Genomic DNA, 22,652 nt, shown 5'->3' with positions numbered 1-22,652 from the left:
AAAAGGTATATTGATATTTAAAGATATATATAGAGAAAGAGTGGTAATATAAAATGAGTTACAACAACAAAGACACGAACAACCTTCCTCTTGGATTAATTATTTAATACAAGTGCATGATTAAAAGAAGAATTGACTCGAAATATAAAATGTAGTGAAAAAAGACAGCAATGCACAACTGTGGCGACATTGTGAACTTGGGTAAACCTGAAAGAAAGTAAAGAGGATGAGACCGTAGATTAAACAACTATGATGAATTTACAAAATTGTGATATGAACAAAGTTACGCGAAATGAAGATGCTCCGAAGATAAAACCCTTCTTGAACGAGGTCGTAATGGTATAGCTAGGATTGCTACAATGCATCAAAGTTACGCGAAATGGACATGGACTTCGGTCATGAGGGGATGTATGGGTTTCGGTCCATAACATCTTTGATTATTAAAAAAAATGGACATGGAATGGAGATAAAAACAAAAAAAAAGAACCAAAATAGTGTCGCCATGCTTGCTGCAATGTCGTTAAAACCCTAAGGGGAATTATTTGCGTTATCGAATAAAAATAAGGTCAATGATTGATTGTTTTAAACAATTTTCAATGTAAGGATGCACAATTGTGGCGACATTATGTACTTGTAAAAACAGGAAAGAAGAGAGGATAGACTAAAACATTCGTAACACAGTTGCAAATCTTTTCTACTATAAATTGATCTTCACACCCATGGACTTGTATCATCACCAAAGCTAAAGTGACTTGAAAAGAGAAAGAGAACAAGTTTTCAGCAAAAGCAAAGATAAAAAGAAAAGAAATGGCAAAGAACCTCATGAACTCTATCAGCTTCAGCGTTCTCTTGCTTATCCTCCTGATGGCTTCAAACGGTAATAATTTAACTAAGTTCTCGATAAAAAATATAATATATCTTGTGCTAATGATCTCGAGGAATGTTTTAACATGTAGGAATCCTAAAGAGCGAGGCTTTTGACTGTCCTGGTGGATGCTCTCTGGGGAGTCAACGTGTGTTTTAGGCGAGTGTGGGCTTGACCCATACACAGGTACAGATGCTGATTGTTGTACGTGTTGCACAGCCAAATACACGGTTTCGCTGTTGGGCGAAAGTTGAGGGAACCATCAAACACTGTCATTGCTACAAAAAGATTTAAAGTTTGAATTTATCCTCATAAAAAAACTCACAAAGTGTAACCTTTGTTTTCTTCATTGCTTGCTTGCTCCTCAAGTGTAACCTCATGTGTGTGTGAACTTTTGTTTCATCCTGAATATATAAAAAATAAACTAGTTTTTTCATGTGTTTTTTCTTTTTTTTTGGGCCAAAAGTCTCCGTTAAAGATCAAGTTTACACAAGAATTTCCTATCAACTATAAACATTACCTTAAGAAAATAGTTGGCACATACGAGAACTCTTTGTGAGTGTTTCATGGACTATTTTAGTTAGTCGAAAAACCGGGGTTTTATTCTGAAAAGGTTGAGAAATTAATAGCTAGTATTCCAGTATATATCCTCAATGAGTTTCTTTTATATATATCTAGATTGGTTTCTTCACCTTGAAGAGCTCCTGCTATAACAACGTCTCAAGCCGTCTCCAATTGTAAACTGATCTGTGAAGAAAATTTCTGAAAATAATGGTTTACTGATGCACAAAAAAAAATTTGACCGGAAGTTAAGACCATCCTCAATGGGGTATCTTACGAGGCTAAGATACCCTCATTTTTTCAAAAAAAATATCTTATATAAGGATTTTCTTTAAAAAAGTGGGTATGTTAACCTCCTAAAATACCCCATTGAGGATGCCCTAAGACCATCCATTGGGATATCTTATGAGGCTAAGATACCCCCATTGAAGATGGTCTTACTAACATTATAGGGGTATTTTAGCTTAAGTATCTCGTTGTTATAGGTTATGGGCCGAGTATATTCATAAATTTACCCAACAAGGAATCCTGTCAAAACGTATTTTATGTATTAGAGCAAAACCAAATCCCTAACTTGTGATAATTAATCACGAACTAATCTCTCTAATTTGCTCGATGGCGTTCGACGAACTAAGAGGTCGGCTAGGCAGGTCATTTGAAAAGATGCGTGAAACAAGTAAGATGGACGAGATGATGCTGAATAGTTTCTTGAAAGAGATCACATGCACTTTGCTTGACGCAGATTTTCCTAAATTGGCCCTGACTGAGATTGAGAGACAAAGCCAGGATATTATAAATCTCCCTGCCTCATCCAACAAGGGCAAACTAATCTACGAGGTGATAATTGATTCTGTGCTCCTCCTTAGGGTTTTTGATTTAAACTTACTCAGAACCATCCGTTTCAGATTATTTTAACTGAGCTAGTTAGTAAGCTTGATCCGGGAAGATCTGCTCTCTTTCTTGTTAAGAGTGAACCTAGCATAGTCATGTTCATCGGCTTACGAGGTGGTTTTGTGTTTTAGTTTTTATTTTTGATGAGTCTTTTGAGTAAATGGTAATGTATTATTATAATATGGTGATTTGATTTTGGATGTAGTGTAGGTGTTGGAACGACCAAAACGTGTGCAAAGTATGCTCGTTACCACCGGAAGAAAGGATTCAGACCAGCTTTAGTGTGTGCTGATACTTTCAACACCAATGCTTTTTTCCGGCTCAAGAAAGTTGCCAAATATGAGGTTCCAGTTTACGGAAGGTACACATAAAGTACAGAGACAATCAAATTCTCTCTTTATCTATTTAAGTCCTGTTCACTATGAAGTGACTCGCTTGCGACCAAGAGACCACAACGTAGCCAAATCACTTTCGTTTGTATTTTTTAGTCGCTGGAGTTTATTGTAGCGGCACCTAAAAGAACACGGCCTTAGTATACAGTTTTCTGATCGAATTCACATATTTTGGTTGGTTGGTTTGTTTCTTTTCAGTTACACGACAGATCCTGCAGAACTTGCCGCTGAAGGAATTGCAAAGTTCAAGAACGAAAAGCGTGACCTAATAATTGTAGACACCAGTGACCGGCATCAACAGTATTCTACATTGTTTGAAGAGATGCGCTTATTATCCGAATCAATGGTCAGTTTTTCTTGTTCTTCTTGCTGTTAATGGTAAGCTAAGTTAACATATGGTTTTCTTGGTCTATACAGAATCCAGATCTTATTGTATATGTCATGGATAGCAGTATTGGTCAAGCTGCATTTGACCAAGCTCAAGCATTCAAGCAAAGTTTCACTCGTGGAGTTGTCATTGTTGCTAATATAAACTGCAACTCTAAATCCTGTGGTGCTATCAGCGCGTAAGCATTATACAAGAGTTTTGGTTCTTTTCATTTTTGTCAAGTACTTCGCGCAAAATGATATATAAATCTGTTTTTTATGTTTTCGAGTGTTGCAGCAGCAAAATGTCCCATGATACTAACTGAAACGGGAGAGAAGAATAGTGAAGAGTTTGAAGCATTTGAAGCTAAACCTTTTGTGAGGCGTCTCTTGGGTAAGCAAACTCCTTTCTTTCTAAGCCTTCTTTGTTTGGTTTATGATTGATTAGTATGGACACTCATGATTGCAGAAAATCCATGGGATAAGCCCCAAGAATATACTTTGAGACAAATGTATAGACATTATAGGAGAGAATTAGGATTGGAGAAAAAGGTAGTTTTCATCTCTCAGCCAACGTTTTTGTTTTGTTGTTATACCGAATACAAGACATTGTAACTTGTTCAAGTTTCTTCCAAATTACTCTGTAGTTGCTTTTCGGGTATGTTCGACCTACCTGTTCGAAGCTAGAACAGGAGAAGATGAGGCGGTACACGACAATAATGGAATCCATGACAGATGAAGGTATTGTTGATGATCAAAACATTTTTTTTTCTTTTTTCAAATTGATTAATATTAGTTATGTTTTTGGTAGAGCTTGATAAACCAAACCTAGTAAAGCAAATGAGCGAGGAACGGATGATGGAGATAGCTGAAGCATCGAAAGTAGATGTGCAAAAAGTTGTGCAAATGATGAAAAAGTACAAGATGAAGGCCAAGAGCTATATGGAGGTTGAGATGAGGATTCGCAATGAATCTGGTAGACGAAGGTACACCGTTCCGACGTCTTAGGTGGTCAGGTCTACAAAGTGAACAAATTATGTATAATGTGCCTTTTGATTATTATTTTTGGATTCTTAAATAAGTATTTGTATCTTTATAGGGTCAAATATTTTTTCAATATTTATGTTAAACTAGTAAAATTCTATTAAGCATGTGTATCGGAATTCTGAGTTGTTAATATTATAGGGTCGAATATTGGATTAAAAAATCGAATTGTTCATTTGGTAATTATACAATTTGAAATTTATCCAAATTTACTTCAAATTGTTCGCAACTATTCTGAATGATCCAAAATGATGTGACTTTTTTTCGATTTCACTGAAATGTTTTTAAACCGCGACGTGTCCAATCTAACCATGCATGACCCGGCTGAAAATCCGGTACGGCTTACCTTAGACCATCTCCAATGAAGAGAATTCATCATGGGTTCTCATCAATTTTTTATTTTAAATTTTGAAAATTTATGTGTTAAAAGCTTTCTTCAATTTATGTCTCTCCAATAATAGAGTTCTCTAGTTGGGGTTCTTAAAAAAAAAAAAAATACTATTTTGAAAATTTTAACAAACTGGTCTAACATAAACTGATTCAATCTCACACATAAACTGTGTAAACAAGTAACTGATTCAAAACATTTATTGATTCAATTATGGAAATAGAAACTGATCCTATTACACAAACATAAATAATTACATAACACAACTGATCTTATTACACAAACATGAAATACCATAAAACAAAAATCTGATTCAAGAATACAAAGACAAACTGATTCAAGAACACAAAGACAAACATGAACTTGATCTGTTGATTTTAGAAAAAAAATTATGTTGTTTTTTAGTAGATTGCAAGAGAGAGATTGAGAGAGAGAGAAGAGTTGTTTGGGCAAACGGAAGAACACAAAACTGAAGCGTTTGTTTTTTTCATTAATTTTTTTATTAACTTTCTTATTCAACCAATGAAAATTAAACACATCATAGTCTTTTTAGAGTTCTTTAAACTCTCATCATAGAAGAGAACCTCCGATGGAGGTGCCCTTAAAGAACCAGAAAAAATCCATTAAAAACTTGTGAACCCGTGGATGAACCGGCAGGTTTGGTTAAATTCAGACACTTTCTAAAGAAGTTCAAACCTCAAATGAAACTGAAGACAATTTTTTTTTAGAGAAGGAATCACTGAATTGATTAAGTTCTATCTTCTAGCTCGACTAGGTTTCCGGATTAGTTTGTACACTGCCGAACTTTGGTTGATTCAATAAGAAGTTCCTTGTTTCATCTATTTATATTTGTTTACTTGTCTGTACAATCTTAGTTATCAACAATACATAAAACCTTTTAAAAAAAAATTAAACGTGTTAAGAAAGAGATTGAAAGGGTAAAATTTATGTTCATTTTATTGATAACCAGAGGGTATATATAGGGATACAAATATGGTGAATAGACTAATGAGCCTATAATGGGCATCCACTAAATCATTCATAACACTCCCCCTTGGATGTCCATTAGAATCGAATAGTTGTAAATGCGCAAAACATGCTGCCTCATTAAAAACCTTACCAGGAAAACCCAGTGGGAAAAACCATGGTTAAGGGAAAAAGAGTGCAGCGCGCATTTACTCCCCCTGATGAGTGCATCCGTCAAGATCCTTGAGACGACGTAATCCAAGAAGACGAACTAATTTCTTGAAAGTTGCAGTTGGAAGAGCCTTGGTGAATAAATCAGCCAGATTATCGCTTGAACGAATCTTTAGAACATTAACATCCCCATTCTTCTGAAGCTCATGTGTGAAGAAGAACTTTGGGAGGATATGCTTTGTTCTATCACCTTTAATGTATCCTTCTTTTAGTTGTGCGATGCATGCAACATTGTCTTCATACATAATTGTTGGAGTTTCTTTTCCCTCAGATATACCACAATCTTTCTTTATATGCTGAACGACGGACCGCAACCATACACATTCGCGACTGGCTTCATGGATAGCTAGAATCTCTGCATGGTTAGAAGAAGTGGCTGCAATGGTTTGCTTCATAGATCGCCAAGCGATGGCAGTACCACCACATGAGAATATATATCCTGTTTGTGATCGATCATTATGAGGATCAGATAAGTATCCTGCATCTGCAAAACCAATCAAATCTCCTTTAGCTTGGTTAGAAAAGAATAAACCCATGTCTTTCGTTCCATTGAGGTAACGAAGTATATGTTTAATCCCATTCCAGTGCCTTCGAGTTGGGCATGAGCTAAACCTTGCCAGTAAATTTACTGCAAAAGATATATCAGGTCTTGTATGACAAGCAAGATACATCAATGCTCCAATAGCACTTAAGTATGGTACCTCTGGACCAAGGATTTTCTCATTCTCTTTCTTAGGGGCGAATGGGTCTTTATCCACATCAACTGGCCTTACAACCATTGGGCTGCTCAACGGATGTGCTTGATCCATATAAAATCTTTTAAGCACCTTTTCTGTATAAGTTGCTTGATGCACAAGGATTCCTTGCTCTAGGTGCTCTATCTGTAATCCTAGACAGAATCTCGTCTTTCCAAGATCTTTCATCTCAAATTCTTTCTTCAAGTACTCCACTGTATGAGAAATTTCTCCCGAAGTTCCAATGATATTCAAATCATCTACATATACTGCGATTATAACAAATCCTTTCTCAAATCTCTTTATAAATATGCATGGACTGATAGGGTTATTCTTATAACCTTCTCTTATTAAATATTCACTCAGGCGATTATACCACATACGCCCTGATTGTTTCAGCCCATAAAGAGATTTGTTCAACTTTATACAGTAATGTTCTCGAGAACTAGATTTTGCTGCCGGTGGCAGTTTGAATCCTTCTGGGACTTTCATATAAGTTTCATTATCCAGGGGACCATACAGGTACGCTGTGACTACGTCCATCAGGCGTAAATCAAGTCCTTCCTTAATTGCCAGACTAATCAAGAATTGGAAAGTAGTTGCATCCACCACAGGGGAGTATGTCTCCTCATAATCAATTCCAGGTCTTTGTGAGAATCCTTGTGCAACTAATCGTGCTTTGTATCGCACAACTTCACAATTTTCATTCCTTTTCCGCACAAAGACCCATTTATGTCCAACTGGGTTAACACCATTAGGAGTACGGACTACCGGTCCAAACACTTCTCGTTTTGAGAGTGATTTTAATTCAGCGTCTATTGCCTCTTTCCATTTTGGCCAATCACTTCGTAGTGTACACTCTACGATAGACTTTGGTTCATGATCCTCATTTTCATCCATAACCTCAAGTGCTACATTGCATGCAAAATTATCATCGACGTCGATTTGCTTACGGTTCCATTTTATCCCAGACATGACATGATTAATTGAGATCTCTTCATTATCAGGTACCTGAATTTCTTTCTTTGTCATGTCTACGGTCTCTTCTAGAGAACCTTCAGGATTCTTTACATCCTCGGTTTCACTATTGCCAATTTCTGCTCCTTTTCTTTTCCGAGGATTCTTATCTTTGGAACCAATTGGTCTACCACGTTTTAAACGTGCCTTAGATTCAGTAGCAGCTTGATTTAGTCCTCCTTGGACATCAATTCTAACTGGAGCATTAACCGCTGGGATATGAGACTTAGTTACTCTATTTGGGTCAGCAAATGAGTCTGGCAACTGATTTGCTAAGCTCTGTAAATGAATTATCTTTTGGACTTCTGATTCACATTCTCTAGTCCGAGGATCATGAAAAGATAATGATAATTCATTCCAACGGATTTCATTTCCCAGCTTATTATTTTCTCCCCCCAATGTTGGATATACAGACTCATTGAAATGACAATCTGCAAAACGAGCCTTAAACAAATCCCCTGTAGATGGCTCTAGATATTTAATTATCGATGGGGAGTCATATCCAACATATATCCCCAACCTCCTCTGAGGCCCCATCTTAGATCGCTGTGGTGGAGCAATTGGAACATATACAGCACATCCAAAAACTTTTAGATAGGAAATATTCGGTTCACGACCCAAAATTAATTGTGAGGGGGAATACTTATGATTACTCGTTGGCCTGATGCGAATTAACTCTGCCGCATGTAAAATAGCATGTCCCCAAGCAGAAATTGGGAGTTTTGATTTCATAAGTAATGGTCTAGCAATCAGTTGGAGGCGTTTAATCAATGATTCAGCTAAACCATTTTGTGTATGAACATGTGCTACAGGATGTTCAACACTTATCCCAATGGACATACAATAATCATTAAAAGCTTGGGACGTAAATTCACCAGCATTATCAAGACGAATAGTCTTTAAAGGAAAATCTGGAAAATGTGCTCGTAATCGAATCAACTGAGCAAGTAACCTCGCAAACGCCAAATTACGGGTTGATAACAAAGATACATGTGACCATCTAGTCGATGCGTCAATTAGAACCATAAAATATCTAAAGGTTCCACACGGTGGGTGAATCGGCCCACAAATATCCCCATGTATCCGTTCCAGAAAATTTATCGATTCAGAATTTATCTTAGCAGGTGAAGGCCTTATGATTAGCTTGCCTTGTGAACATGCAGCGCATGAAAAATCATTAGGAAGAACCCTCTGGTTCTCCAATGAATGTCCACAAGAATTCATTATTATCTTTCGCATCATTATCGAACCGGGATGGCCTAACCGGTCGTGCCAAACATTGAGATTTTCAGTAAACTTCTGGTTTACTACAACATTTGCCTCAATCGTACTAATCTTAGTACAATATAAACCAGTAGAGAAGGTGGGTAGTCTTTCAATAATTTTCTTTGAGCCTTGGGTAATCCTTATGATCTGAAGGTACTCATCGTTTCCTTCATTCATAGTCTCAATATGATACCCATTTCTACGGATATCTTTAAAGCTCAATAGATTTCTATTTTACTTATTCTATTTAAGAAACAATACCAAAAACGTTTTAATAATTTAGTCTTACAATAATTGAATTAAATAGTGCGAGGCTTCAAAGACAAAATAATATAAACCCAAGCATATCATGATAAAATTATATTCAACGTATTAGACAACACCAACTTATAGATCTATTAAAAGTAATATTATAACAAAACATAGACTTATAGATCTATTAGAATACTAAACGTTTTAGACAACACCAACTTATATATCTATTAAAATATTAAACGTTTTATTATAACAAAGCATCAATGACTTATTATGAACAATATTATAACAAAGCACTGATTATTACTACTTATAACCGAGCAAATACCATAATCGAGCAGTGATAGTTGACCAAAAACCATAAACGAGCAAATACCAACATAACTATTTATAATTATAATAGATCACACAAACGATGATATGAGATGAACCTATGATTTAAATAAACATTAAATAGATTTTGTTGTGTTTACCGATGGAGGAAATTGAAAAGTAGAAGTTGGTGATGTTGGTGATGAAGAACGTCGGAAACGGCGCAACCAAACGGAGGCTAGGGTTTTTTTTTTTTTTTTTTTGTTTTTTTTTTTGTTTTTTTTTTAGACGGATAGGGTTAGAGCGTGCTGATAACGTGTTAAGAAAGAGATTGAAAGGGTAAAATCTATGTTCATTATATTGATAACCAGAGGGTATATATAAGAATACAAATATGGTGAATAGACTAATGGGCCTATAATGGGCATCCACTAAATCATTCATAACAAAACGCCTAAAACAGTTTAACATATGACAGTGAAAAAAAGATTCCAACAAAGGAACTGGTCCATCAGAGTATGAGTATAGAGTTGACATTTTTTCTATTTAAAATAGGGTCGTCGAGCCCAAAAAATAAGTCCAACTTTTCAGCCAGTATTAAAGTCAAAGTCTTCGGGCAAAGTCTCCCCAAATAATGCCATTAAATAAAAATATCAGTAATATTCTTAGCCAACTTGAAATTATAATTTAAAAGTTTTGAAGATTTTTTCTGTTTAAAGAACTTGTGAAAAGTTAAGTGTTATGTCAAATAAGAGATTCTCAATGTTGATGTTCTCCAGAGCATGTCTCATGATGGTGGTGGTGACGATTTTGGTATCTCTGCATGTACATGGTGGGTATAGAGGTTGCATCGAAAGCGAAAGGAAAGGATTGATGGAGATCAAGGCTTACCTCAACACATCCGAGTACCCCTATTATTGGCCTAACAACACAAATAGCGATTGTTGCAGATGGGAAGGAGTCAAGTGTGATCTTAACAGCGGGCGTGTGATCAGCCTGTTTTTGACTGAAACAATTCATAACCTTCCCCTACTAAATCTTTCCTTGTTTCATCCCTTTGAAGAATTACAAACTCTAAATTTAAGTAATTCATGGTATCATGGCTTGTTCCACGACGATATAAATGGTATTGTGTCACTTCCGTTTCTTAATTATCATCTTTGCCTGTATATTTACATGTATATAAGAAGCCATATATACTTTCATTCTCATCAAGCTATAACATTATTGGTTTTTGATTTGCAGGTTATAAAAGCCTAGGGAGATTAAAAAGTCTTGAGATACTCGATTTACGTAACAACGGGGTTAATAATAGTGTCTTGCCCTTTCTAAGTGCCGCTTCTTCGCTTAAAACTTTAATTCTTCGTGGTAATCTTGTGGAAGGTACTTTTCCAATGAAAGGTATGAGTTAAAAAATATCTTGGGTCTATTCGAGTACTTGTTACAGACTGATATCATAAGTTTGCAACATTTTTTTCAAGTTTTTTTTTGTTTTGAACTTGAGATAACTGATTGTGCAGAACTAAAAGAAATGAGAAATCTAGAACTGCTGGATCTAAGTGGGAACAAGTTCATTGGCCCAATACCAGGTAATCTACTTACCTCTCATTATCTCCATAGATCGAAAACTATAGACCTAGGACCTTAATTAACATGGACACTTGTTAAAATCTCTTTTCATCCTACAAAAAGACTTGGCGAATTTTCACAACCTTCAAGGCTTGGATTTGAGCGATAACGACTTTTCTGGATCACTGGAAAAGACAGGTATGTTAGTATAAATAAAATGATTGTTTTCCACGTTAGTCCTTTTTTATTCTATGACGAGTTGTGCATTAAAATATCTGGATCTAGATTTGTAGAACCTAAAAAAAATAAAGAATTTTTGAGAAATACTCTTTTGGTGTACCATTTTTAAAAATACCATTTTTTTCTATCCATTTTCGAAAATACATCAAAATCATCTTTACTACTGCGTGACTAAATCCAAATATTTATAAGGTTTTAAAGGTTCTAAACGGCATTTATAAGGTTTTAAAAGGTTTTGATAAAGTTTTTATAAGGTTTACAAAGTTTTTATAAGGTTTTTAAATGATTTTTAAAAAGTTTTAAAATGTATTTATGAAATATATATTTATAAATTTACACATATATAAAGATAATTTGTGTCTATAAATATAAGCTTACACATATTTTTTTGATAAATTTCAAAATTTATAGTGACTTTTTGATAAAATTAGAAATAGCGGTATTTTTAAAAAGTGTTATTGGAAAATGCGTATTTTTGAAATTCCCCCAAAAAAATACTCCTTCCGTCTATTTTTATTTGATGTTTAAGGTTTTTACACACAAATTAATAAAACATATAATTTTCCTAATTCCCATAAAACATCATTAATTATAATTAATCAACAAATAAAAAAATATGATGTAATATATGATTGGTCAAAAATTATTAAAAAAAATTATTTTTTCATAGAAAATTGAAAACATTTTAAGATTACTTAAAATGAAACAATTGTTTTTGGCCAAAAATAACAAATAAAAAAATGGAGGGAGTAACATATTAAGGAAAAACACATAAATTATACTTGAATTTTTTTTGGTTTAAAACAAATAATTTATTTAAATATATTTAGTAACTGTTGATGGATTCGAACCCACGATATAACAGCCGTTAACGGGTGTTTTATAGACTCCATCAACAATGTTAAAGTTTATGGAAAAAACTAGTAAAACACCTCATCTAAAATTTACTAGGGACATTTTTTTTTTTTACACAAACTTGGGACATTTAATATCCAATTTTTTTGGTTGGAAGAAAAATACCTCATTTGCATATATTTGTCCCCAAAAAAATCTCATATTTATATTGTGGTGGATTTGAAAATACTACTTAATAGTTGTTAACGAACATTACAGAATCATCAAACCATGTTAAATGTTTAGCTCATGTTTTTAGATATATACGATCCTTATACAAATATATTAGACTAGCATCAACAATGAACTTCTTCTTAAAACATAAAAAATTAACTTTTTAATACTAAAATAAAGTTGACCACTAAAAATTAAATACATGACAGAAAAGATTCTTAAAACAGAAGAGGTTCCAAAGTACATTATTTAAGATAGGCTTTGTAGTCGCTTTTATAATTTATTATTATTTTTAACATTAATCTTTCTCTAACAAGCTCCCTTGGAAGTGCCCTTAGACCATCTTTTAAAGAGAGTGTCTTAATATAAAACTATAAAAATACTAATATTATAGTATACATTTTTTGGGTAATATGAGATTACTATCTCTAGAATGTCTTAGTGAAGACATTTTTATTAAGTTTTTTTTTTCTGTTGTAAGACACTCATAAGTCATAATATAATATTAATATTTTATAATTATATATTGGGTGATGTAAAAGTATATACCTAGAAGAAGTAAACACAAAAAGTTTGGTCTCCATAACTTGATAATTAGTTCTCTCATCTATGTAGTTGGAAAATGACGAAACTAACCCTGTGACAATTAATTACACTATTCATATAAAATCGATAAACATTGTTCAATTTACAAAAAAGTAAAATATTTTACAATTTTATTGTATAATTATTCGTTTATCGTACTAAATAATATGATATCGCGATAAGATAACATATTGGAATTAATATAAAATAGAAGTTGTTAAACCATATTTAACGATATTGTTGGAGTAAGAATATTTATGAGTTAGATGATTATTTATTGGATTAACACGATAGCAAAATATATGTATCAATAACTTTATGGATATATCGTGTTAAACCATATTGCATCGCGATAAATTCATGATTTAGATGATAAATTCCTATTAATAATACTGTTATAAATTCTAATATTGTGATAATTTTTATCTTATGTGCTATGCTATTTAAATATCTGAATAATATTTGTTAGCACATGGTAAGATAGTTATTATACAAATAATATTTATATTAACATGTTATGTTAGTATGCTAAGTTATTCAACTAGGATTTATCCCGTGGTGCACCACGAGTCATTTTTTATTTTTATTTTCATTAAATTTTAAATTTTCTTAGTATAGTTTGTATTTGATTTACTGTTTTTGCATGTTTATGAATGTTTAGAAGTGTTTGTTTTTGGCTTTAATAGTTTTGTATTATTGGAAAGTGTATATTGTTAAGAATGCGAAGTTTATGTCAATAAAAATTTCGAAATAGACTAATTAGAAATAACTGCCGAGATTTATGGCAAGTATAAGCGATTACGATATCTTTTGGCAATAATAAGATAATAAATAATTAGATTAATAGATTATGGAAATTAAATTTAAACACATTTATGTTTTCTAGTTGTAGGATCCGATTACTTAATTCCGGGTTATATAAACTAATTTTGACCCGATCCAAATTTTCCTTAAAATGATTTTTTACCTTATTTTTTTATTTACATAATATAGTAAGTTAACACGATAAATATAAATTTATCACATAATTAATAAATCATAAATTATAAAATCTATTACGATACGATATATTTATAAACTATATATTTTATTATATTGTTAAAGAAAATCTTATAATGCGGGAAGGCCATTTTCTAACTTATGCTGATGAGAAATAATTAATTATACAATAATCATAGCCATAGGTATGTTTTTAATTTTTAAGTTTTCTAGATATATAGATAAATATAGCCCGCGAGTTTAAGGTTAATTTTGGTAGATAAATCAAATTATTAAGTTAGATTGTTTTCTCTGATGAGATGTGTATTATTTATGGACATAGCTCTGAAGAACGTTCATGTTCTCATCTTCTTATGCATTTGCATTTGATTGTTACAGGACTTTGTCAATTGAAAAATTTACTGGAGCTTGATATAAGTCAAAACAAATTTACAGGCCCATTTCCTAAGTGTTTTGGGAGCTTGACCAAGCTCCAAGTTCTTGATATCTCTTCAAACAAATTGTATGGGACGGTTCCGTCTCATATAAGAAATCTTGAGTCTATTGAGTACTTATCTCTCTCAGATAATGACTTTGAGGGTTTCTTCTCTTTCGAGTTAGTAGCCAATTTCTCGAAGCTCAAGGTGCTCAAAGTTTCATCAAGGTCTAGTTTGCTGCAGGTACAAACAGAAATCTCGTGGCAGCCGAGGTTTCAGTTAAGTGTCATACAATTACAGAACTGTAACTTGGAGATAGTTCCAAGCTTTCTTCGACACCAAAATGATTTGCGCGTAATTAATCTCTCCAACAACAAGTTGACTGGACCATTTCCCTCTTGGTTTTTGGAGCAATATCCAAAGCTTCGGGTTTTGCTTTTGCAGGACAACTCTTTCGCCATGTTTCAGTTGCCAAGACTACTTAATCAGAGTCTACAGATTTTGGATGTATCAAATAATAATTTTGATCAAAAGCTCCCTGAGAGTATTGCAAAGGTGCTTCCAAATTTGATACACTTGAATCTCTCAAGTAACGGGTTTCAAGGGTATTTGCCACCTTCCTTTGGTGAGATGAAAATGCTCCAGTTCTTGGACTTATCGCGTAATGACTTATATGGCAGTCTACCAAGGGAGTTTCTTATGGGTTGTGATTCACTAAATACGTTGAAGCTTTCATACAACAGATTCCATGGACAACTTTTTCCAATACCAACAAATTTCGGGAACTTGATCTTGTTGATTGCAAATAACAATCTATTTACTGGGATCACAGGTGGATTTGTGAATCTAACTACTTTATCCGTGCTTGACTTGTCGAATAATAATCTACAAGGTGTGCTTCCAAGTTGGTTCGGCCACTTTCCTATGGTGTATGTTTCTCTTTCGAATAATCTTTTGGAAGGTACAGTACCAAGTAGCCTTTTTAACGTAGAAACCATGAAGATTTTGGACCTCTCTGGAAATAAGTTTTCAGGGAACTTACCTGTGCACTTCGGAGGTCAGTATATGAGTCTGTTGTACCTCCACGACAATGAGTTCACAGGGAACATTCCAAGTACATTGATAAAAGATGTCTTGGTACTCGATCTGCGAAATAACAAATTATCTGGGACTATCCCACGCTTTTTCAACAACCCGGATGTCATCTCTCTTTTGTTGAGGGGTAACAGGTTAACTGGTCATATTCCTAAGGATCTATGTACTTTAAGGCGCCTTAGACCATGATTAACGGTAGGTTCTTAGTGGTTTTTTAAGTAGTTTTGTGATTAAAATTAAATGGTTAATAATGATAATAGGTAAGAAACGTCTTTTAACTAAGAGAAAAATCATGGGTTAAGAGACAGTGACTTGTCATTTACTGATTGTTGGAAGAAGGAAAAACAAAACAGTGCTCTCTCTCTTTTGGCTGTGACGTGCTTTTAACTGTGTTCAATAAATATTTTTTTTTTTACCTTGGTTTATATTAAATAGAGAGGAGGAGAACATGAAGAAGAAAAAGGTTTAATTGGCTAATAATACACAGAAATTAAATTAAAAACTCAACAGAAGAACTCATTATTTTATTTTTATTTTTTTATGTGAGTTAATATTCGTAACCAAAGAAATTAAATGGCAACCAACTTGAATTAAATGTTTTATAGTAATAAAATTTTAAAATTGAAAATAAGAAAAAATCATAATTTCAATGTAAAAAAGAAAAATGTATAGTCAAAGAGTAATTTGCAGTAATTATTAAGTTATTTATGCTATAATTATGTCTCATGTATGTTTTTTTTTTAATTTTCAATAATCATGAAGTTTTCTAAATTTACAAATTTTAATTTAATTTTCTTTTTAAATAAAATATTTATTTCCTAAGAACCACAAGTTAAGAGCCTACCATTAAAAATACATACAAACTAAAAACAAAAATACAATTCTTAACTCTAAATTTTTTAATTTTATTTCTAAAAAATACTTAAGAGACAAGTTTAAGAGCTTCCTATTAATCATGCTCTTAGGATCTTGGATCTTGCCAACAACATATTGGATGGGTCTATACCTTCATGTCTAAACAATGTATCATTTGGAAGGGGCTTTGATTATGCGACTGATGGTAATACATATTCAATTGGATTTGATGATGAAGAGTTGGAGGTTTATTCTAGGTTGTTGGTTTTACCACGTGAGTTTTCTCGACGTTACACCGACTATTTGACGTTCATAGTTGATTTTGCATCGAAGAGCAGGTATGATTCCTACACCGGAGGAAGTTTTGATTTCATGTTTGGATTGGATTTGTCAAATAATGAACTCAGTGGTGGAATCCCGAAAGAGCTAGGGGATCTTCGGAGAATACGTGCTTTGAATCTGTCCCACAATTCCTTTTCAGGTTCAATACCTGAAAGCTTCTCAAATCTAACAGATATAGAGAGCATTGATCTTTCATTTAACAGGTTGCGTGGGACAATACCTCAAGATATATCCAAGTTAGACTATATGGTTGTGTTCAATGTATCATACAACAACTTGTCAGGCTCCATTCCAACTCAAGGCAAATTCCCTACTTTAGATGAAACTAACTACATTGGTAATCCTCTTCTCTGTGGATCATCCATAAATAGAAGTTGTGAGGATAACAACAAAACTACCGGGTTCCTTGAACCTGATTCTCTAAACGAGGACGAAGAAACAACAATCGATATGGAAACTTTCTTTTGGAGCCTTGCCGCCACCTTGGGTGTAACATGGATCACATTTCTTGTGTTTCTTTGCTTTGATTCACCTTGGCGCCAAGCATGGTTTGACCTTGTTGATGCTTTTATCAAAATGTTCCAATGCGCTTGATTTTGTGTATTTTCATCGGTACTCAAACTATATATATGTCAAATTGCTTCAGTTCCTAAGATTGTGGAAAGTTCAACAGTTCATTTGGTTTTATCATTTTGGAAGTGTTTCCGTCGGATTTTTAAACAGTCAAAATTTTCTAAAACAGCTCAAACCTTTCAAACTAAGAAGTCACTTGAGAAAGAAACTACTTTTGAGTTTATGAATCGCAAAAACTAATTATTTACAGAGATGAAATGGCGCAAACCCCTAAGCTTAAAAAAAATTAACAGAGTCTGCGCTCATTTCTCCACTTTCTGTTTGTTACTTTCTACAGATGCATCCAAATTGCTTGGAACACAAATTTACTTTCTCCTTTCGGTCATTCCGATCCAATACCAAGCTCTTCAGAGTCCATTAATGCACCAGATGCATTAAGGTCTTCATCAATGGGGAGTGTACGTTTTGAGCCATCCAGCGCAACACCAAGAACAATGTTCTCCTCTAGCGAAGAACTGGTACCTGATCCACCACCATCTCGAGCTTTCGAATCTCCGCTGCTCTTTTCTGTCCCTTGTTTAGCTTTAGATTTCAATGTCTGCTCTGTTGCACCTTCGTCATCAGAAACTTCATCCTTCTCTGCTATTTTTGAATCTCCCGCACTCTCTTTCTTCTTTTCTTCTGACTTTTGTGCTACTGGCTGGTCGGATGTTGAGGTTGGTGAACCCTTAGTGCCTGTACTGGAGTTGAAACCAAGAGCCGCTTTCTGTTTATCTTTTTTGGCATTTGAAACCGGCACTGATCCGTTGTTTTCTGTTTCATCCTTGGTTTCTAATAGTTCTTCTTGAAGGTCCTTATCTTCACTCTTTTGCACTGAGCTAGGTGTGGAAGACTTTGTGGTGTCATCACCGTTGATTTTATACGATGGCTCAATCAGCATGTATCGGCGGTTCATCGCTGCTTGATTAAAAACGATGTCTGAAAATCCTGCACTGTCCACCTCAGCCTCATTACGCATCCTCTGTACTGTTCGAATGGGAGTTGCTAGACGTGCTCCGTGATGCCTAATAACTCTAAGAAGATCCAACAGTACTGCTTCCTGTTGACAAATACAAATGTCTATGACATAAGCTCATGACATATTATAAAGTTTATCGTAAGCTTCCATTATCAAACATATCCATATGATTTACGGACATACACTCACAGACAACATAAACACATGTCACAAGGCACAGATGCTCGGAGATGCACACAGTACATATCCATTAGTATACAAAAGACTGTCTTAGGAAAGTGATGAAAACATAAACATATCTAAAGAGTTGATCATACTAATCTACTGTTGCATGCATGTGAGGTATACACACAATTTGAATTATATAAATTAGCAGCCAGAGAGACACATTCCAGGATTAAAAATGCGTATTCAGTTAACTTCAACATACCTTAACACAGAGGTATTCTTCAAAACGTGAAGTCTTTACAAAACAAGATATTAGGATCTGCAAAAATATCAGATACAGATATTAAATATAGATATTAAATCTGAGTTAATGTGAATCAGACATATTAGATGTTGATGGAAGGCATCTTCTTACCCTCAGGGCTTGGTTCTCTGGATCTATATCCTCCAAAAAGACTCTTCTGTGTATCTTTTGTTGCTCGATTTGAGGATTTTTAGACAACACCTTGCGCATATCGGCCACAATATTCTGTAAAGTCGAAAAAAATACATTAACTTGTCACATCTAACAAGCTATCAGACTTTAAAAGTGCTGGGATGAAAGCTTGTGTAAAACTCACGTTAATTTTGCTGACATCAAGATGACTGATGGCTAGATGTGTTTTGATGCGCCAATGCGTCTTTTGAGTAAGATTTCTCACAATATTTACACTGAACTGGTGGTTTGGAATATGAACTGCTTCACGGTCATCACCTCTGATAACTGTAGGTGACCACCAACCGACATGCTGCAGAAGAAGCGAAGTCAAACTTTATGGAAAAAAGGACCTACTATTTACTGCAGCCAGTGGTAACAAACGTAACGGACAAGTTAACACACCTCCACTGTGCCAGAAACATCATAGCCTCCTATCTTGGTCTGGATCCACTCATTCAGAACAAAGGGTCGTGTCGCATGGATCATAATGCTTGATAGAAAGTTTGTAAGTATCTGCATCATCCACAAAATGTATTGTTGTCGCAATGTAAAAAAATATTTAGTATGCCAAATTTGTTCCACAAAGAGCGGACCGTACCTCACGACCAGCAAGAGTGAGCAGTACTGTCCCCAGACCCCCAGCCGTTAGCCATTTTTGGGTAGAGAAACCCAACAGTTCCATAAACAATGAAACAGCAGCGACCCATGCAGCAGTGTAAATAGCCTTTCCAGCAAAACTAAAACCCATCTGCCATAACAAGAAACAGATAAATATATTTCTAAATAACCCCCCCCCCCCCCCCACCCCTTAGCTGGAGAGTCGTAAAATATATCATCATCTCTTCGCAAGTACAACTTGTGAATCAGCCAACTGAGTTTTTGTACATCTATGTCGAAGGAGTTTATTCATGCAGAACAGCTAAAATAAATTGTATATTTCACAAAAAGTAAACATGTTTGGAAGGAGAAAATGCTTATTTGTTCGTAAGAGTCACAATCTGAAATGCAACTCAAATATACTCTATATCACCTTCGTTAATGGAATGATTGGACGTAATAGGAAACACACTTAATTTCAACTAAAACACCGCCCTACAGTTGAGGAACATAACATGTAGGTAGCTGCAGGTGATTTCTCACAATTTCAAGTCGTAAACTAGGAAGACCAAGAACCATCAGTGAAAATGAAAGTGTCCAAATCCTTTTTAAGGATAGAGAGACGTACATTTCTGGTATCAGCAGGATTATTTGTCTCCATAAAAAATTTCTGGGCCTGCTGAAGTAGGCTGCAGAAATGACATAGTAAATGACATGACTCAGTAATTGAAAACCATTTGGAACGCAATATAGCTAAGTTATGAAATATATAAAAGGATTAAAACAAATAGCATGTTTTCCAATCAGTTCCAACTAGTTGGCAGCACCTAAATGCTGAACCTAAGGAAAGGTCATTTAGGACTTGTGAAGACTTGCATTCTTAAGCAAGTACTTAAACAGCCAAGCTCAATGTAGCAGTGTTCTTGAAACAACAGTATATAGGAACTCTTGCTTACCTTGATAAACAGCAAGCAAATGCCAACACCGTTGACATGGACCGAGCAAAGCTCAGAAGACGCTGTTTAATAGCCTGGCTGGCACTTGATGGCAATACAATTGGGTCCAATGTTCTGAGAGAAAATTCCATATTGGTTTTAGTGTATAAAACTGATAGTTAACTAGTTAAGAAACTAAAATACTGTCGACCTGCATAAAAGGATTGCTCCACTCCAAAGCAGTAGAGGCTGGAGATATGACACAACAATGTATTGCGTGCTACTTCTCTGTGAATTTGCATCATTTCCCTTCTGAAATTATAGTTTTAACCACTTAAAACATAAAGCAAGTAATCCAGGAACCGAAGGAATGTATAAGGGAAATGACATCTCACCTCAAACATGGTAGCTCTGGCAAGGCGCAGAAGGGGTCTAAGACCCCATGTAGCAAATGCAAGAATCCCAACGGCTGGAATTAGTTTCACTAAATGAGGATATCCGCGTAAAGCATCATATGCCCTGATATCAATAACGAACATTTCAGGTAACATTTCAGAACTATTCACTTATTCTAACTACTGGTCTCTTTTGGGTCTCAGTTGTAAGCAGGCACGTATGAAGTGATTGTCAGTTAAGCATATCAGTGAATACGACTCGAGCATATCACCTTGTGAAGATTACTGCAGTTGATTTAAGAATGGGGCCTTCATTTCCATTCCCAGGCAAGACAGCTGACCGGCAAATGAATGCATTACACCTAGATGATACAGGTACTATTGAACCACTCAGGCTCTCCAGAAGCTGAAGACTCCAAACGTCTTGTCTCTAAGACAGCAGGAAAGGAAACATTAATAGAAGCCCACGTGAAGGTTATACTAGTTAAAATTCTATGACTTTACTTAAAACATGAAACTATGTTACAGAGGGGAGATAAATAGTAAACAAATGGCTAACAACTGTCACATTATAATCTATTTTAATTATCAGACCCAGAAGCACACAAAACTTAAATACACTAACAGATACACAGAACAAGAAACTAAACCATTGAACTATGCTATGAGCACAGAGGATACCGTGGCTGATGATGAAAGCAGACCAGTCCGAGTCAGAGACATACGATTTTTACCAGCAACACTCTGCACAAACCAAAAAAAAAAGAGAATTTAGACACACCCAGTAATCAAAACGCAGGAAACTGACCAACAGCCAAACACAAAAAGAAAAAAACCCACATACATTATGGTATCCAGAAGCTTCATGGATCTTATGAACATTCAGATCATGAGACAATGGTAGAGAGACAGTACGCATCATCATCCCAACTAAACTCCTCTATACAATCAATTATCCTGCACAATCATTCAAACGATTCGTGTAATTCTAACTTCACAACATGCAACAAAAAAGGACGATTACTTCGAATTATCCGAAATTCGCACTAATCGAAGCCGATCTTTTACTAATCAAGGATGATTACATTCCGAATCACACTTCCTATTCAAGTTTTGGCCTGATTGAGAAAAAAAGTTACCTAATACGTACGGAATTGAGAAAACCCAGAGTGATCGGAAACAAAACGGCGAGGAGAAGCAATCAGATAAGATGAGAGAGGGAGAGAGAGAGAAGTGAGTTTCTTCTTCGTCTTCTTCGTCTCTGTCTTGTTGTTGTTGATGAGTTTCTTGCTTTAGCTCCGAGAAGAACAACAACAACCACAAGACATGCCTAGAGCTAACGTGCGCGAGGAGGAGGTACACGTAGTCTTACTAAAATACGCTTCTTCGTGGCAGACTCATCTCAAAACGATCACTTCTTTCCGAGTTTTGGGATTAGAGACGAAATGAAATGATGAGTTTGGTTGATATTTTTTCAATTTTCTTCTTTTTTTGCGTGGTCCCGCAAATTTACGATTTTTCACCAAACGGAAGCTTTTGAGTCTTATCCGAATAGTAGTACTTTCCACGTGATCTATAATCGAAATGGACCGTGTTGTGTTTCTCCACCGACCATTCTAGGCCCAGGCCCAACTTTAGCTTCTTCTGTTACTAATACGGCCCATTAAATACGTTGCGATATTGGACGGCGACGAAGTTAAAAATTCCAACCAAACTTAGAAAAAAACCGAATCCGAACCAAAACTAGAGGAACCGAAAATGACTAAAAACCGAATAGAACTTATATTTAAGATTTAGAAGTATTTGAACCAAATCTTACCAAACCAACTCAATCAAGCTTCGAATGGATGTCTGAAATATTTTTAATACAAGTTATTTTTAGACTGAAAAACTAAACAAAAATGTGTCCAAATATATAAAAATATCTGAATAGTCAAACCAAATACCCAAATCGAAATGAACCAAAAATAACTAAAAATATCGCAAACCACCTTAAAAATCCGGAAAATACTTGAATTATCACAAAATATC

The 22,652-nt window shown here is 34.8% G+C and overlaps 4 protein-coding genes across 4 annotated transcripts; 3 read left to right on the top strand and 1 right to left on the bottom strand.

Moving 5' to 3' along the window:
- Nucleotides 1-807: 807 nt before the first annotated feature.
- On the top strand, nucleotides 808-1,119 carry LOC111831920 (defensin-like protein 206). Its single transcript, XM_023787522.1, has 3 exons — nucleotides 808-877; nucleotides 957-973; nucleotides 1,009-1,119. The coding sequence occupies exons 1-3, from the start codon at nucleotides 808-810 to the stop codon at nucleotides 1,117-1,119; spliced, it is 198 nt and encodes a 65-aa protein (XP_023643290.1).
- Nucleotides 1,120-2,041: 922 nt separating this feature from the next.
- LOC17894762 (signal recognition particle 54 kDa protein 1) lies at nucleotides 2,042-4,269 on the top strand. The gene is made up of 9 exons (XM_023788202.1): nucleotides 2,042-2,263; nucleotides 2,332-2,431; nucleotides 2,528-2,678; nucleotides 2,908-3,055; nucleotides 3,127-3,275; nucleotides 3,366-3,469; nucleotides 3,545-3,627; nucleotides 3,723-3,816; nucleotides 3,887-4,269. The coding sequence occupies exons 1-9, from the start codon at nucleotides 2,042-2,044 to the stop codon at nucleotides 4,081-4,083; spliced, it is 1,248 nt and encodes a 415-aa protein (XP_023643970.1). The 3' UTR covers nucleotides 4,084-4,269.
- Nucleotides 4,270-10,029: 5,760 nt separating this feature from the next.
- LOC17895849 (LRR receptor-like serine/threonine-protein kinase GSO2) lies at nucleotides 10,030-17,051 on the top strand. Its single transcript, XM_023787521.1, has 6 exons — nucleotides 10,030-10,414; nucleotides 10,534-10,689; nucleotides 10,809-10,877; nucleotides 10,981-11,055; nucleotides 14,128-15,434; nucleotides 16,218-17,051. The coding sequence occupies exons 1-6, from the start codon at nucleotides 10,030-10,032 to the stop codon at nucleotides 17,049-17,051; spliced, it is 2,826 nt and encodes a 941-aa protein (XP_023643289.1).
- A 135-nt stretch (nucleotides 17,052-17,186) lies between these two features.
- LOC17896127 (mechanosensitive ion channel protein 3, chloroplastic) lies at nucleotides 17,187-22,116 on the bottom strand. The gene is made up of 14 exons (XM_023787436.1): nucleotides 21,761-22,116; nucleotides 21,466-21,578; nucleotides 21,303-21,365; nucleotides 20,894-21,051; nucleotides 20,622-20,745; nucleotides 20,438-20,538; nucleotides 20,248-20,361; nucleotides 19,920-19,980; nucleotides 19,293-19,442; nucleotides 19,097-19,207; nucleotides 18,837-19,004; nucleotides 18,632-18,745; nucleotides 18,479-18,535; nucleotides 17,187-18,129 (listed from the first exon to the last, which is right to left on the bottom strand). The coding sequence occupies exons 2-14, from the start codon at nucleotides 21,544-21,546 to the stop codon at nucleotides 17,413-17,415; spliced, it is 2,019 nt and encodes a 672-aa protein (XP_023643204.1). The 5' UTR covers nucleotides 21,547-21,578; nucleotides 21,761-22,116; the 3' UTR covers nucleotides 17,187-17,412.
- Between the last annotated feature and the right edge of the window lie 536 nt (nucleotides 22,117-22,652).

Source organism: Capsella rubella, unplaced genomic scaffold, assembly GCF_000375325.1.
Source record: "Capsella rubella cultivar Monte Gargano unplaced genomic scaffold, Caprub1_0 scaffold_2, whole genome shotgun sequence".
NCBI lineage: Eukaryota > Viridiplantae > Streptophyta > Magnoliopsida > Brassicales > Brassicaceae > Capsella > Capsella rubella.
Note: the sequence above shows the minus strand (reverse complement) of the source record. Positions and strands in the feature narration are given on the sequence as shown.